At 46.7% G+C, this 14,811-nt stretch overlaps 2 protein-coding genes and 1 long non-coding RNA gene across 9 annotated transcripts in view; 2 read left to right on the top strand and 1 right to left on the bottom strand.

Annotated features, from left to right (window-relative positions):
- ARIH2 (ariadne RBR E3 ubiquitin protein ligase 2) overlaps positions 1–4,339 on the top strand; it is a 53,982-nt gene extending 49,643 nt beyond the window's left edge. For 5 of the 6 annotated variants that reach the window (XM_073350882.2, XM_073350883.2, XM_073350879.2 and 2 more), the window contains 2 exons: positions 360–443; positions 972–4,339. In XM_073350882.2, coding sequence (XP_073206983.1) covers positions 360–443; positions 972–1,043 — 156 coding nt within the window. In that variant the 3' untranslated portion in view covers positions 1,044–4,339. Of the gene's footprint in view, positions 1–166; positions 270–359; positions 444–971 lie in introns of those variants that run through there. The other variant, XR_012159736.2, reaches the window with a different exon arrangement.
- Positions 4,340–6,019: 1,680 nt separating this feature from the next.
- Positions 6,020–7,317, bottom strand: LOC140914033 (uncharacterized). Its single transcript, XR_012159738.2, has 2 exons — positions 7,059–7,317; positions 6,020–6,364 (listed from the first exon to the last, which is right to left on the bottom strand). It is a non-coding gene; the product is annotated as an uncharacterized LOC140914033 (long non-coding RNA).
- A 986-nt stretch (positions 7,318–8,303) lies between these two features.
- Positions 8,304–14,811, top strand: part of P4HTM (prolyl 4-hydroxylase, transmembrane) — a 28,040-nt gene continuing 21,532 nt past the window's right edge. Inside the window, exons 1-2 of one of the 2 annotated variants that reach the window (XM_073350886.2) lie at positions 8,304–8,622; positions 9,373–9,454. In XM_073350886.2, coding sequence (XP_073206987.2) covers positions 8,362–8,622; positions 9,373–9,454 — 343 coding nt within the window. In that variant the 5' untranslated portion in view covers positions 8,304–8,361. The remainder of the gene's footprint in view (positions 8,623–9,372; positions 9,455–14,811) is intronic. The other variant, XM_073350885.2, reaches the window with a different exon arrangement.

The raw sequence follows: 14,811 nt of genomic DNA, 5'->3' as shown, positions 1-14,811 counted from the left end.
CTTGTTTTACATGAAGGTGTGTACAGGGCAGAAACTGCGTTTCCAGCCCCTAAGTGGGATGGAGATTCACCAGACTGCAAACACCAGTTGGTGGTGTCAGTTTCCTCCTTGTATCCTAATGCTTGAATAATTAAAAGTTGAATGTACAAAAATCCATCTTCCTTAGGACTTTGAAGTCACTGGACATGCCACATTCTAGTGCTCATTGTTTTCCCAAGTGTTCCAGAGATTTGCTCCACCAAACCTGTTGCGGAGAGGAAGGACCCTAGGTGTGTGTGCTTCCTTTCACCACACCAGTTTGGTGGCATAAAGCTGCTCAGGGTAGATTGGTTTCTCTAATTGTCTGTACTGTTGATCAGTTTGAATACCAGCAGGCTCAGTTGGAAGCTGAAATAGAAAACCTTTCCTGGAAGGTGGAGCGAGCAGACAGCTATGACAGAGGGGTAAGTTATCTGTTCCCCTGTGTCTGCTGGGCAGCCCTTTACTTACAGGTGGCTTAGTACCTACACAAAATGGCCCAGGCAAGCTTGGCAGGCAGATGAGGGCAATCAGATTAGCTTTGAGTCTGACCTTTTGTTCCCTTGGCCTGCAGATGCTTGCTTCCTAGTTGGGGGTGGCGGGGTGGGGGTGGGGAAGAACTTTACTCCTGGCTGACTGAACCAGGGCTGACAGGCTCTGAAGGAAGATGCATTCAGCCCTTTGCTGGAGGGGAAGTTACCCTGGTGTATGGGGTTTTTTTGCTTTTCGGAGGTGGGAGGGAGCATCAGAAACCCTCTAAGAAGGGAAATGTAAGGAGAATTGGGTTCAGAGGGACAGTCCTTTTACACACCGTCAAATCGGAAGGGTCCCTGCAGTCCTGAATTTGCTTGAGAAGCCATGAATGGTCCTCACGCTCTACCGTACAAGTGCCTTTTCTTTTCCTCTGGGGAGTTCAGATTAATGGGGTTCTGCCTTGCTGTTCTTTGTTCCAGGATTTAGAGAATCAGATGCATATAGCAGAACAGAGGAGGAGGACCTTGCTTAAAGACTTCCATGACACATAAGGCGGAAGGAGGTGATGGGGTGCAGGGGTGAGAGCAGCAAGCAAGGTGACGGTGTCTGCATCGTGACAAATGAGCACTGCCTGTGGGAGAACCCGGCCAAGGACAAAACCATCCCCTCCCCTTGCAAAACAGACATGTGCAAACGCCCCATCTTAGTCCCGTTCTGTTTTTTATTTTTCTGCTTTTCGTTTCTGCCAGGCTAGAGGCTGGAGTTCAGATTGACATCTTTCATGGGATGTTTCCTCCTACCCCAGATGGCTTTTGAGAGAGGGAATTTTTCTGAATGGCTGTTAATAGTATTAGATCATTACAATTTATGTAATTTTCAACGGTTGTACAATTATACAAACAAACCCTAGAATAACACACAACCCTTTTTAAAAATAAATTGGCAGTGGAGTGTTCTTCCTTAATAATCTGCTTGTAAATTTAATGGGCTTCTGCCCCATAATTCTTTTATGCACTGAGGGTTATGAAATAACCCAGCTAGAGTTCCCTTTCCTCTAACATGCGCTTTGTAGCACTGGCCTGTGGCTGCACGAGGAAAGTGGCTGGAGGTTAGAGGGTCGCTGCTGCGGTGTTGGCACCTTACAGCATCAATGGTGGCTGCATATCAGCACAATTATGTGTGGCATCTCTTCTCTCAGCAGTAGTTTGTGCTGCATGAACCAAAGCAAATGGAGGTGTTACAGGGCAGAGATCAGGTTAATATAGGAGATATGCCTAGAAGTAATTCAGATCTTTGCATTCAGTGAATTTAAGGTCTTCCATGTGGATTTTTGCTTTAGTTTGTTTTTAGGGGTTTTCTGTGCTGCCAAAACTATGGTGTTTGGGAGACTGTGAGAACAGTTGTTCTAACGGTGTTAAATAGGCTTGGTCTTGTTAGGTAGAGCGGAACAAGCCATGTTACTTCAATGCATACAGCTTTGTAAAGACCAGTCATCCAAGGCGTGTAATAACATGATCGAACTACTTTGGTCTCATTTACCCAGGCAAGACTAAACCCCATTGCAAGTCAAGGGGGAACAGTAATGCATAATGTGATCCCTGACACGCGTCTTGGCAATGTAGACGGGCACTCAGAGAGAAGTGCTAGAGTTAACCTTGTACTGCTCTCTCAGAGCCTGCACCAAGCCAGACAGAAAGCTGACCGGTGGAGGTAGTGTGTGTGTGTGTGTATATTGATATTAAAGCTGCTGGACGGTTATCATCAGTCTGATTATTGTCCGGGACTCTCAGAGCTTTTGTCTGGGTGTGTTTAATGCAAAATAGAAACAGTTTTTTTAAGTGACCTCCCCAATTCATCTTAACAAGGGAGTCCCTTCAAACCAGTGGCTTAAATGCAAACACTTTACTATGGTGGATGTACCAGGTACAGGTGCCTGTGTAACACATGGACTTGTGCATGCATCTGCTATACATAGGCAAAAATGGAGTAGTTGAGTGTCCTGATCCGAGCAAATCCCCAATTCTAGGGTGAAAGTAGTGAAATCCCTTCCATGCCATTTTCATGAGGAATGCTGCCCTGACACATTCCTTACTAGGATACTCTTATTTTCACCCTTTTTGACTTGACAGGATGAAAGACTGACTGGGAGTCTTCCTAATTCCTGCTTGACAAAATAAACTCACAATGCTATGGAGCTACTCTCTTGGTTCCAAGAGAGACATGCACCATATGACTCTAGCACCCACTTCTGGGTGCTAGGTTTTAACCACGTGAAGGTGGGCGAAAAGAGAGGGCTATCAGTTTGAGAGGGTTACTATTATATGAACTAATCATGTGGCCAGAGTTTGTATAGTGTACCCCACTGTGCAGAGTTAATGTGTATATAGTGCTTTAAAGATGTAAAGCGGAACGTACTAATGTACGATATGAACTGGTGTTCTAGTTAAGCTAGCTGCATTCAGGTGAAATTTGGTCTGTTTGTCAGAGAGGTATAGGGCAGTATCTTTTCGAACCCTAAATACTCAGCTTTGCTGCCAGATGGTGCCCTCTTCTCCCTGCTCACTTACATCACATAAGCATTCAGCTCTGAACCAGGATAAGCATATTTTGCTTAAACACAAAGTGTTTTAACATCCTCATTCCTGGAGCAGTGTAGATCAGATGGCAAGAACCAATTGCCAAATGGCCCTGAGAGCCGACTCGCAGTCCAGACTGCTCAGACACCTTGGTGATGAGCACTTTAGAAATCTGTACAAATACAGACTGCTTTGAAAGCCACCTCTCTCTTTGGAATTACACAAAACTCAAGCTTCATCAACAGCTTTATTTTGTTTCTCCAAAACTCTTCCAGGAAGTAGGCTGTGAATTTCCTGGTTCCCATGAACAGATCCTGCTTCCACCCTCTGTGGGGAAAACAAGGCGGGATTGTGTCTTTGCAGTGTGAGCCCAAACAGGGCAATATCTGTGTGCTGTAGTATAGGAACAGTTAAAACTGTGGAGTGATCCCCATTTCCTGCTCATTCTGGCATCTGAAGAGGATAAGCTGCTGCTGTTTGAGAGGTGGGTGACTGATAGGAAAGAAATTAGTGTTCTTGAGATCAAAGATAAAGGGGCAAATTCCGTTATGTGAACACAGCCCCTTTCAAGTCATTGTGGTGGCCTGAGAATAGAAGTTGGATCAGGTTATTAACTCTAAAGAGATACAAATTTTCCCCCGCACCAATAACATCGCAATTTTGCAGTGTTTGTCCCTTCCTCTTTTTGCAGCTGCTTGCTATCCCTAGGTCAGCCTGACCTCTCTCTCTCCATCCTTGCATCTGATACTCTTTATTTCAGCTTTGCTCACGCTAATGCACTGGCTGACTCAGATCTCTAACAGTCATCAGGCTTCCCGGACAATTCAAAGTTTTCTACTGACAATATAAACTGCATGACTGCTGCTCCGCACATGAATTGCTCACTGTACCAATGTGGGACAGGAACAGCAGGAGGTTTCTGTACTATAATTTCACATTCAAACTTTTAGACTTTTTAAGCAGGTGATAAATAGACCTTTATTTTTAAATGAGACTTGTTCTAGGGACTCCTTTTCTCACCTGCATCTGCTCAGTTGGATTGTTCTCCAGGATTTCAGGTAGCTGCTGCTGTGGGAGCTTTAGTATTATGGAGAGTGTTGCTGTTTCTTGGCTGCCTTGTTCTGTTGGCGAGGTCTTCTCCAAGAAACTGACACCCCTCTTAGCTTTCTTTATAGGTATTGGAGGGGAAGGGGCAAAGGAAAATGCCCTTGAAATACTTCCCAGCGGTGGAGTGGTTTATTTGAAATAAATTGTGAATTTATCATTTTAAAGGTGTGTGTGCAGTGTCTTTATTCCATCAGCTTTTAGGTGAAAACCCTCTACTTCAATGTTTTTTTAATTAAATGTTTCGAGCAGTGCGACATGGACTGTTAGAATCACATGAAGCAGCCAACAGCACAAATCATAATTTGAGTGCTACAGTTGTACTAAAATGTTGGTAGGGAGGAAGGTTTGGGGATTAAGGGACTTGGGAGATTCTGTTCCTGGCTGTGCCATTGATTTTGTGACGCTTTGGCAAAATCACTTCATCTCTCTGCCTCCATTTCCCATCTGTAAAATGAGAAAATACTACCCTACTGCAAAGGATATTTTAGAAACAAAGTCTGGACTTTAAGGCTCTTGACTGCGATGATGAAGAGTGCCATAAAAACCATATAAAGCAATGTGAAAAGTCAAAGCACAGCTTTGGGTTTGATGTATTAAAATATTAGCATAAAGAAGGAAGAGAATAGGCACAGATTTGCTAAAGAATCATGCCACCTAGTATATGTAATTCCTGTTTTCTGAAAACACATACGATGCTGAATTTTCTGTCCAATTTAGGTAAGATAGTGTCACCTTCTAGACAAACTCTTGTAAGTAACAAGCATGGGACTGTTGCATATTGGAGAAGTCAAAAAAGGGTATTCAGAATATGCAGTAATCTTATTCCCCTTTTTGCTGACTTTCTCTAAATGAAGAATATCCAATATCTTTTGTCTCATTAGTAGATATTCTGAAAATCAAACATACACTATTAACACTCAGCATTACCAAAGGTTTTGCTATATTGAACTATTATTGCAGGTAACTTATGTCATATAGTAGACAACAGACTTCATTCAGATCACTAAAACTATCAAACTCCTTGAAGTTGAAATTAAAAAAAAAAAAAAATCTTATAATACAACTGAAAATCCCAGGTCACTTTTAAAAAAATACAAGCTTGCTAAGCTTGATGTCGATGCCGCTAATAAGCATTTCTAAAATATCTATTCAACATGAAGCACATAGAAGTGAAGGCTTGTCTAGTTTTAAATAGTTCATGTTTTGGGAGACAAAAGGCTTAACTGCCCAAGAACCCAACCTGTAGCTCCTCTGGGAAATGCTCAGTTCAGGTGGCCTTCATGCTCTGGACAGAAATCTAGTCAGGTCAGGCTATAACTTGTCGGTAATTTTCACGCTGCAGCTCTGTGCTGTGCCAGCTGGAGCTGTTGAGCACTTTGCCGACTGGGCAGAATTTGAGTGCCCTTGTTTGTAAATGGGAGGGGAAAGAGGGGGAGCGTTTTTTAGATTTTTACTTATTTGAATGCCCAGTTCAATGGAACTGGGATGTGTGTGTGTAAATTTTTTTAATTTAAAATCACCGAGGAGTGGCAGTGTGAGGGGGAGTCCGACCGCCATTTAATGACAGCAGTCTAAGGCCGAGGGTTACCCCTTTACAGCTGTTAACGTGCGTTGTCAATGTGCCCCCCACACCAACCCAGCTGCTCACTCCCTGTTGAGGAGCAACTCCTGTGTCTTCCCGCTCCCTGCCCGGGCGGCCTGCATCTGCTGTCAAGTGCTCACCAACAGTGCTTTCAATTCCACAAAGCAGGAAGTCACCAGACAAACCCTGAAAAGTCGCTAGATGTAACTGTTTAAGCACTCAAAAGGAGTCAAAAATGTCACTGAACAAAATTTCCACAGAATTCAACTAAGAATTTTTTTTATATATATATATACACACACACACACACGCCTATAGCCACAAAATCATTCACAAGCAGCTCAATAGTGTTAATAAAATCCATTCCATGCTCTTCTTACTACATTCTCTTACACAGCAGAAACAACTACAGCAGTATGCTGTCATCAGGAGGGTGCCCTCTGCTCCTTGAGCAGGGCACTCTGTAGGTGCCAGCCCAGGTTGGCTGGGGTTAGTTCACTTCAGCTGAGCCTCCCTTTCGTGCCAGCCTAGATTTGAGCCAACAGGTTAGTGAAAGGCAGAGCCCAGAGCTGGGGGGAGAGGGCATTCATCTGACTTGAGCTCGGCGCTGCAGGGAGCAAAGAAAATAGATGTAAAAACAAAAACCCGTTAGCCAGACCCCTTCTCTCTGCTTCCACTGTTTCATTTCTGACCAGCTAGGCAGCTAACCCCAGACCAAGCCAGGGGAAGGAGTAAAGGGGAACTGAAATCCAGCTAATTCCACCTTTGATCCTGTCGTGAGGGCTTCATCCCTAGAGGCAGGGGGCATTGGGGCACATGGTCCTGTCTTATCCCACCCTACCTCCCATCCATGCAGCTCTCCTTGCCGGCTGACCTGCCTCCCCCACCCTACCCACTTCATCATCCGTCTTTCTCTGCATGACAGGGTGCGCTACCTGCTACGAGGCAGCGAGAAAGGAGGTTTGGGTAAAAACAAGCCCTGGCTAACGCGCTGCGCTCTCCCGCCTGGGCCTGGCTTGAGCACAGTATTTCATTAGCCTCCACCACTCCTTTTCCTTGCCTGCAGCGTATAGCGACCTCGGCCCAAGAAGCCCTGGAATGCGATTCCTTCGGAGGACATGCCCAGCTGGCGGGTAATGACACTGGCCCGCTGCCTAACAGAATGCAGCAGGGAGCCAGGGTGGCCAGATGTCCCGATTTTATAGGGACAGTCCCGATTTGGGGGTTTTGTTCTTATAGAGGCTCCTGTTATCCCCCACCCCCCGGCCTGACTTTCCACGTTTGCCGTCTGGCCGCCCTACATTCCCAGCGGGTGCGAGGCCACCAGAGCCCGGCCGCCAGCAGGCGGGGTCGGACCTGGGGCCGCTGCCGCATGAGGTAACAGCCGGCCGGCCCCGAGCCCAGGCTCGCGAACCCCGCTCCGGGCGCGGTCTCGGTGCCGCGAGCGGGGGCAGCGCGCCCCCCAGGCGCTGTGTGGGGCACACGGGCTGGGCCTGAGGAGCGGGGCGGAGCGGGACGACTCTCCCCACAGCCGCTGCGCCGTGACAGCCGCGCGATGTGTCGGCCACTACCTCTAACGACAACGTTGCTAAGGTGGCAACGGCCGGCCGGCCACCAACCGCGCGGCGCCGGGCCTGCCCCGAGCACCGCCCGCCCGGGGAGCCGGGGCAAAGAGCCGCCCTGCCCCCTATGCTCAATGGGGCTGAAGGGGCACCGTGCCCTCAGTCAACTGGCCCCCTAAGGCAGATGGCCGTCCCCTTCCCCTGTTCGCAGTGGGCCTGAGGCCAAGCTACCCTCAGCAAAGATGGCCACCGCCTTCCCCTGTTCGCAGTGGGCCTGAGGCCAGGCTACCCTCAGCAAAGATGGCCGCCGCCTTCCCCTGTTTGCAGTGGGCCTGAGGCCAAGCTACCCTCAGCAAAGATGGCCGTCCCCTTCCCCTGTTTGCAGTGGGCCTGAGGCCAGGCTACCCTCAGCAAAGATGGCCGCCGCCTTCCCCTGTTCGCAGTGGGCCTGAGGCCAAGCTACCCTCAGCAAAGATGGCCGCCGCCTTCCCCTGTTCGCAGTGGGCCTGAGGCCAGGCTACCCTCAGCAAAGATGGCCGCCGCCTTCCCCTGTTTGCAGTGGGCCTGAGGCCAAGCTACCCTCAGCAAAGATGGCCGCCGCCTTCCCCTGTTCGCAGTGGGCCTGAGGCCAGGCTACCCTCAGCAAAGATGGCCGCCGCCTTCCCCTGTTTGCAGTGGGCCTGAGGCCAGGCTACCCTCAGCAAAGATGGCCGCCGCCTTCCCCTGTTCGCAGTGGGCCTGAGGCCAGGCTACCCTCAGCAAAGATGGCCGCTCTCGGGCCCGAGCCGTCTCTCCTGCTGCGCGGCTCCGCCCTCCCTTTCGACCAGGTGTCCGGGACGCGCTGACGTCACGCAGTTCGTCCAGCCCCGCCCCTGTGCGGTCGCGATGGCCATTGGCCAGTCTCTTCAGCGTGACTCCCCTGTGCTGCGACGCACGTTCTCCCTCCTCGCATCCCCGGTGCGTGGTGACGACATCACGCTGCCGTCCCAGCCGCTGCGGGCGGTTGCCGGGGTGACTGGGTGGGCGCTCGCGGGGCCGGGCGATGGCGGCGGCGGCGGCGCGGGCGGAGGGGCCCCAGCTGCCCGGGCCCCCAGCGGGGCGGCCCCGGCAAGTCTGCTCCCGCCCCTACTTCGTGGTGCTCATGGTGTTCGCGCACCTCTACGTGCTCAACGTGCTGGGGCTGCTGCTCTTCGTGCACCTCAGCGCGGGGGACGGCCCGGGCCCCGGGCCCCCGCCGCCCAGCGAGCCGCCCGCCGCGCCCGGCCCCCGCGGGGCCGCCCTGCCCCGCCGCGAGGGCATCAAGGCAAGGAGCTGGCGCGGGCTGGCCGTGGCCGTATTGCCGGGGGCCGGCCCGGCCCGGCCCGGCCCGGTGAGGGGGGACATCGCTCGGCCTGGCGCTCCGTGCCGGGGGCTGGCCCAGCTCGGCACAGCCTGGGCGCCGGGATTCGCAGCCGGTCTCCGCTCAGCCGCGTGCGGGGCGGGAGGACTTGGCAACACACAATGCGGCCCGGGCTGGCCCGCCTCCGGCTGCGCTGGCGTGGTACAGATCGGCTCGGCTCGCTGAAGTTTGGCCTGAGGTGATTTAGCGAGAAACAGTGTAGCGGGCTCGGAGTTTTGCCAGCTTGGTGCCATTCTCTTTTCAGTCTCCTTTCAGGGGTACAGGTCATTCCTCTGATGTGTTCTTATTACTGCTCTTTATTTCTTACCAAGTTCGGGGTAAATTGGGTCTCGCTATAAATGGGTGGCACTCCACTGATCTCAGTTGCACCTTAGCTGAATTTTTAACTCCTTTCAGCTGAGTTTAAACCAAGAACTAACCTGCCCAGACCCAGGGATGAGGGGCCCAGAATTGAATTCGGACATCCAGATGCAGTAGCACACGAACTGTATAGAAAGGGACTCCTGGCTGCCTGCTGTGTCTGTATAGATGCAGTCCAAAATTGCAGGCAGGCTTTTTTGGCATAGTGATTGTTGGATGCACAGTGGGGGGGAAAAATACTGAAAATTTGTGCCTGGAATGTAAGCTGTTAATTCCTGCTGTTTTGTCCCCCAGGTTGGCCATAAGCAAAAGGTGGAGCTGGTCCCTAACAAAGTCCATTTCATGAGAACTCTCAGCTTGAAACCGCTTCTCTTTGGTAAGACGCACAGCCCCGCACAAGACCTGCTAACAGGGTGGCTGAAATCCCATTGATATTTGTGTCCTCGTAGATGCTGTTCATGTGGTGTGAAATGATGTCTGAATTCTTTATGTTAAGTGGTAGCTTCAGAAGGAATAGTGAGGTGGCTTATGGGTGAGAACCACTGTCCATGGTAGAAGGTTTTGTGCCTTTCATTGCGTATGTCTTAACTCAAATTAACTCTGCAGTAATCTACCCTCCAGTTACTGCTCTCTAGTTAGCCTAGCTCCAGTGAGAGCAATCATACTGTGAAATAACACTTGAGTTGCTGTTTGCACACTGCCACTGCACTTGCTGTGTGTGTCCCTTCTGTGTGCCCAGCCCATGGTTCTTTGCACTTCTGTAAGATGAAATGCTGTGTAAATGCTTTCCCAGTGAATTGTGTGAGAACTTTTCATTCCTTTCTGGGCATGCTGGGGGAATTGTGGGACGGCATTAGAAGCAAGGTGGTCATTTAGCAAGTTGCTGAATTGGACTAACACAAGCTTAGCTTATATCTTCTCTCAGGCTAGCCAATGCGACTTAAAAGCACCAGTGCACGCAAGTTAAAGGCTGGGGTGTGTGTGTGTGGACAGGACTCAAGTTAGGCACAACACTCGAGTTATAACTTGAGTTAATTTTGCGGTGAGGACAAAATCTCTGAAGCATCAAGGGGTTGGTAACTACTACCTGACTAGTAGATTAAGGGTCTCTGCTCACGTGAGTTAGAGAAAATTGAGATCTGTTACTTAGTTGATGTTCCCCAGGAGACAGAGCATGACTGTTCCCTTTTATGTGCTTTTTCTTAGATGGTATATAAATGTGATAGCTTATGTATCCCCTTTTAACATTGTTAGCAGCCCAATGCAATAAAAACAGGCCTGTGTGAATTCCGAAGGCTGCCAAAGGCAAACTGGCAACTGGATTTCTGCCATCCTGCTTTGATTGTAGCTCTTCTGGTTACTCCCACAGGGCATATGGAAGTGAGTGATAATGACATTATAAAATGTATAGCTCTTCTCTCCTGCCTTTAGGAAATGGATTATTCAGACATATTTTTCAGATCTTTATTAAGATTTACTTATTAAGGCAGAGAGAATCAGTTCAAATTTTTGAGCTGCTTACCAGTTCTTTTGTTTTTATTTTTTAGTATAATTTGAAGAATAAGTGAATTGATCTGATTTCCATAAAATGTAGGAAACTGATTTAAGAAAAAAGGCAACTATCTCAACTTGCCTTCTTACCTCCTAATCTCTGGAGAATCAATGTACAAACCAGCTCATGCTGCTTCCCGCAGTCCCCATTGCCCTGGAACAGTGAACCATGGCCAGCGGGAGCTGCCATCGGCTGAACTTGCAGATGCTGCAGGTAAACAAACTGTCCCTGACAGGCCGCATGCCAAAGATTGCCAATCCCTGGTTTAGTATATTGCAAAGGTGTGAATGACTCTTACTGGCACAATTGTGTACAAGTTCTTGTTTGTCCAGGTGGAGAGAAACTGTTTCCAGCATAGGTATGAACAAAACAGGGACACTAAATTCTTTATGGCACTTTCACCATTGTTGTGTGATATGAATAAGAAGAAAAGGATCCTTGTGGTTCATGTTGCCTGATTCAAAGTGAAAGCTCAGAAAAAACCCAGACACGCTTCTTATTTAAATCCTTTTAATGCAACGAGCATATTTAAGAAACACACACGGCTCTGTCATTGATTCCTAAATACACAGTATTCATAACTTGTAAATTCCACAATAGTTTTCCTTCTGGCAGTGTGTAAAGACTGAAGTTTGGAACTGGTGTCTTATAAAAGTCAACACACACAAAAAGCCTCAATATAATCACAGGAAACGCGGTATGAGGGGTCAGTTTGATTTTACTAATTAAGTTTCCCTTGGGGCCTCAGTTCTAACTTACTTACCCTTATTGATTTAATTTGCCTAACAGAGCTGATCCTGGCCTTCAAGAAAGTTGCTGTAGTTGACAAAAAAACAGACTTATGGCATAGTAGACTCACAACTTTATTAATCCAGCTTAATACCTCTCTTCTGGATTCTGGAGGTAGGCCTTGTTTTCTGATCCTGTTATCCGGAAATGCATCGCTCCTGGAACAGTGCTTGATGTCTAGCACTTTACGGCCTTATACAGCTTGTACTGCTTTGTCCTCTGATAAGGAGTTCTTATTTAGGAACTTCAGCTCACAGACAGCTCTTATCACCCCACTGAGCCTCCCAGGACCCCTTGTTGACTTTAAAAGACCACTAAGGTATTCTCTATCCACAAGTTGTTTCAAGTTAACAAAACTGGTTTAAAAATTGATGTAGTGAAGTTGGAACAGCTCCACTGTGTTGATACACTTCAATCTGATGATGAGCATCTCTTTCATCAATAAGAAATCAGCATTGTGTGTAGACAAAACAGAGAGGCTCTAGCTCTAAAGGACTTTTCAAGTTAATTAATTCAAAGGCTTTTATATTTATCAAAATGTTTTGCAGAGTTTGAGGACAAGTATAGAAGTGACTAGTCCACATTTTCTGAATGCATTTGGGAAAGTGCAGTGCAACATTGATTTCAGGCAAAGGAGGCCATGTTAAAGACTTTTCATCGGCTTTGTGTTTGGGAGTGTGGCAAGGGCACTACTGGGAAATGGTTTTTTTTGTTTTTGTTTTTTTAATACTTAAACATTTAAAAATGACATAGAATCTCATCTGCCATTGAAACCAAGCTTATTATTTCATAGAACTAGGAAAGGTTCTTGCCGTGTTTGTTTTCCTCTTTATGAGAAACGCTAATAATGAAATAATCCTGTTGGTATCAAACAAGCACCAGACAGGGCTTTTTCAGTCTTTATAGCTTTATAGATTCTGTGATAATTTAAAGTGCAATCTGCTTTGAGGCAATTGTCATTTAAGAGACCACCTTGCAAGGATCCCTATGGTTTGGGCTCCAATTTGTAAGCCGAGGCAGGGAAATAAAAGCTTGCGGTCTCACTGTGTTTTTTAGATGTTCAACTTGGTACTGCACAACATTTAGATTAAAGAACTGGAATGATGTAAAATTAATATGGCACCCATTAAATGGATTAAAAACTGGCTTAACTGATAGTTCTCAACATGTAATTGTAAGCAGGGAATCGTGGAGTGGATGTTTTTCTAGTGGGGCCCCAGAGGCATCAGTTCTTGGCCCTATAGTATTTAACATTTATATCAATGTCCTGGAGGAAAACATAAAATCATCACTGATAAAATTTACAGATGACACAAAAATTGTGGGAGTGGTAAATAATGAAGAGGACAGGTCACTAGTACAGAGCAATCTGGGTCACTTGGTAAGCTGGGTGCAAGCAAACTGTGTGTTTTAATATAACAAAATGTAAATGTGTACATCGAGAAACATAGAATGCAGGGCATGTTTACAGGATGGGAGGCTGAAAAAAGATTTGGGGGTTATGGTGGATAATCAGCTGAACATGAGTTCCCAGTGCAATGCTGTGGTCAGAAGGGCTAATGTGTAAAGAGGGGTATCTCAAGTAGGAGTAGAGAGGTTATTTTACCTCTGAATTTGACACTGATGTGACCGCTGCTTGAATGCTGTGTCTAGTTCTGATGTCCACAATTCAAGAAGGATGCTGATAAATCGGAGAGGGTTTATAGCAGAGCAGTGAAAATAATTAAAGGATTAGACAATCTGCCTTATAGGGAATGAATATTTAATAATGGGCTCTTCAGTCCAGCAGAGAGAGCTAACACAGTGTAATGGATGGAAGATGAAGCTAGACAAATTCAAACTAAAAATATGGTGTAAATTTTCAGTAGTCAGGGTCATTAAACATTGGAACAGTTTACCAAAGGGTGTGGTGGATCACTGGCAATTTTGAATTAAGGTTGGATATTTTTCAAAGAGATCTGCTCTAGGAATTATTTTGGTGACATTCTGTGGCCTTTGTCATACAGGAGGTCAGACTAGGTGATCACAGTGGTTCCTTCTTTCTGTCCTTAGACTCTATGAATCTATAAAAATACTCTGTGCCTCAGTAGTCCAGAAGTTAAATTTGCACAAATATCGGGATGTGGCCAATTTCCCCAACTGAATTTGAACAAGGAAAGTCCTGCGGGGGGCCGCAAGCCTCTCCTCAGGTACTGCCAGAGATAAAGAGAAAATCTGATTGCCAATTAATGAAACACTTTCAGAGCACTTAGACCGACAATGGTATCTGTAATGCACCTCTCTCCAAACAAATGTTCCATGTATCTCCCCTCCGCATGCTGGATGATCGTTAAAGTAAATGACTGATGATCAAGAAACAAAACAAACCTCACATTATAGGTAAACATGTCAATTGTCACTGTACAAGGAAGACCCATTTACCCCCAAAGCTTTTCTTTGCTTCCCTATTTCAATCCTGTGTTTACTGTATTTGCTCTAGTCTAGGAATACCTCCATACATATTTACTTTCACCAGGAATTCTGGAAAAGCAACACCTGTCTGGAAAGCAGGAGAACCATACCTGTCCTTGAAGATGACTGCTGTAAGTGCTTCTTTTGATATAGGGGATCTGCAAAGGATTTTAGAAAAATGCTCCTGTTGCTATTTTTGACTCTTTTAGATAAAGAAAGAAGGCATGGAGGGATATATTTAAAGTTTTTTTTCCCCCTGCTTTGTTTATCATTGAGTCTGATCTTCCCAGGTTTTGACAGGGGACTTCTCAAATGGTCTCAGACTGTACATCACTGAAGGGGTGTGTATTGAATCTTGAACAGAGACACCCTTTCTCCAAAATGCATGCTAGTCACTGGAATTAAGTGGGTGCTACCAAAAAGACTTTTAAACAGTCTGACTAAAAATCCCTTAGTCTCCCAGTTGTTCAGCTTTCTGTCCTGACTCTTGGGAAATCCTCACTTCACTAGTTCTTCAGTCACCAGGGTCTTCCTAGGTAGACTGATTTTTTTTTTTTTTTAATTCCCTTAGTGAATTAACCCTTTTGGGCGACCTTTTCCTAGCAGAAAGTAAAAAGGGCAGAATTCCAACATTTTCCTTTGCAGGTCTCCTTTAAAACTTTATCCATTACATAGGCAGCCCTGTGGCGTAGTTGCAAGTGGTGAATACAGCTGCTGGCCACATGTCTCACCAAGCAAGGTGATCTGTGTGTGGAAATGTCTTTGTAATATCTCTGGGCCCACAGCAAGCTTGCACTTATGCAAAGTCTGTGTTTCAGGGACAAACCACAGGACTGAAATTACTACCACGTTTCAGTGTGAAGGGAACAGACAAGAATAGCTACTAGGTATCTCCTCCTGTCCAGTCTAAGCTGAGGACTTCAATTCACTTATTCCTGCTA

Source organism: Lepidochelys kempii, chromosome 7, assembly GCF_965140285.1.
Source record: "Lepidochelys kempii isolate rLepKem1 chromosome 7, rLepKem1.hap1, whole genome shotgun sequence".
NCBI lineage: Eukaryota > Metazoa > Chordata > Testudines > Cheloniidae > Lepidochelys > Lepidochelys kempii.
This window is presented reverse-complemented; position numbering and strand designations above follow the sequence as displayed.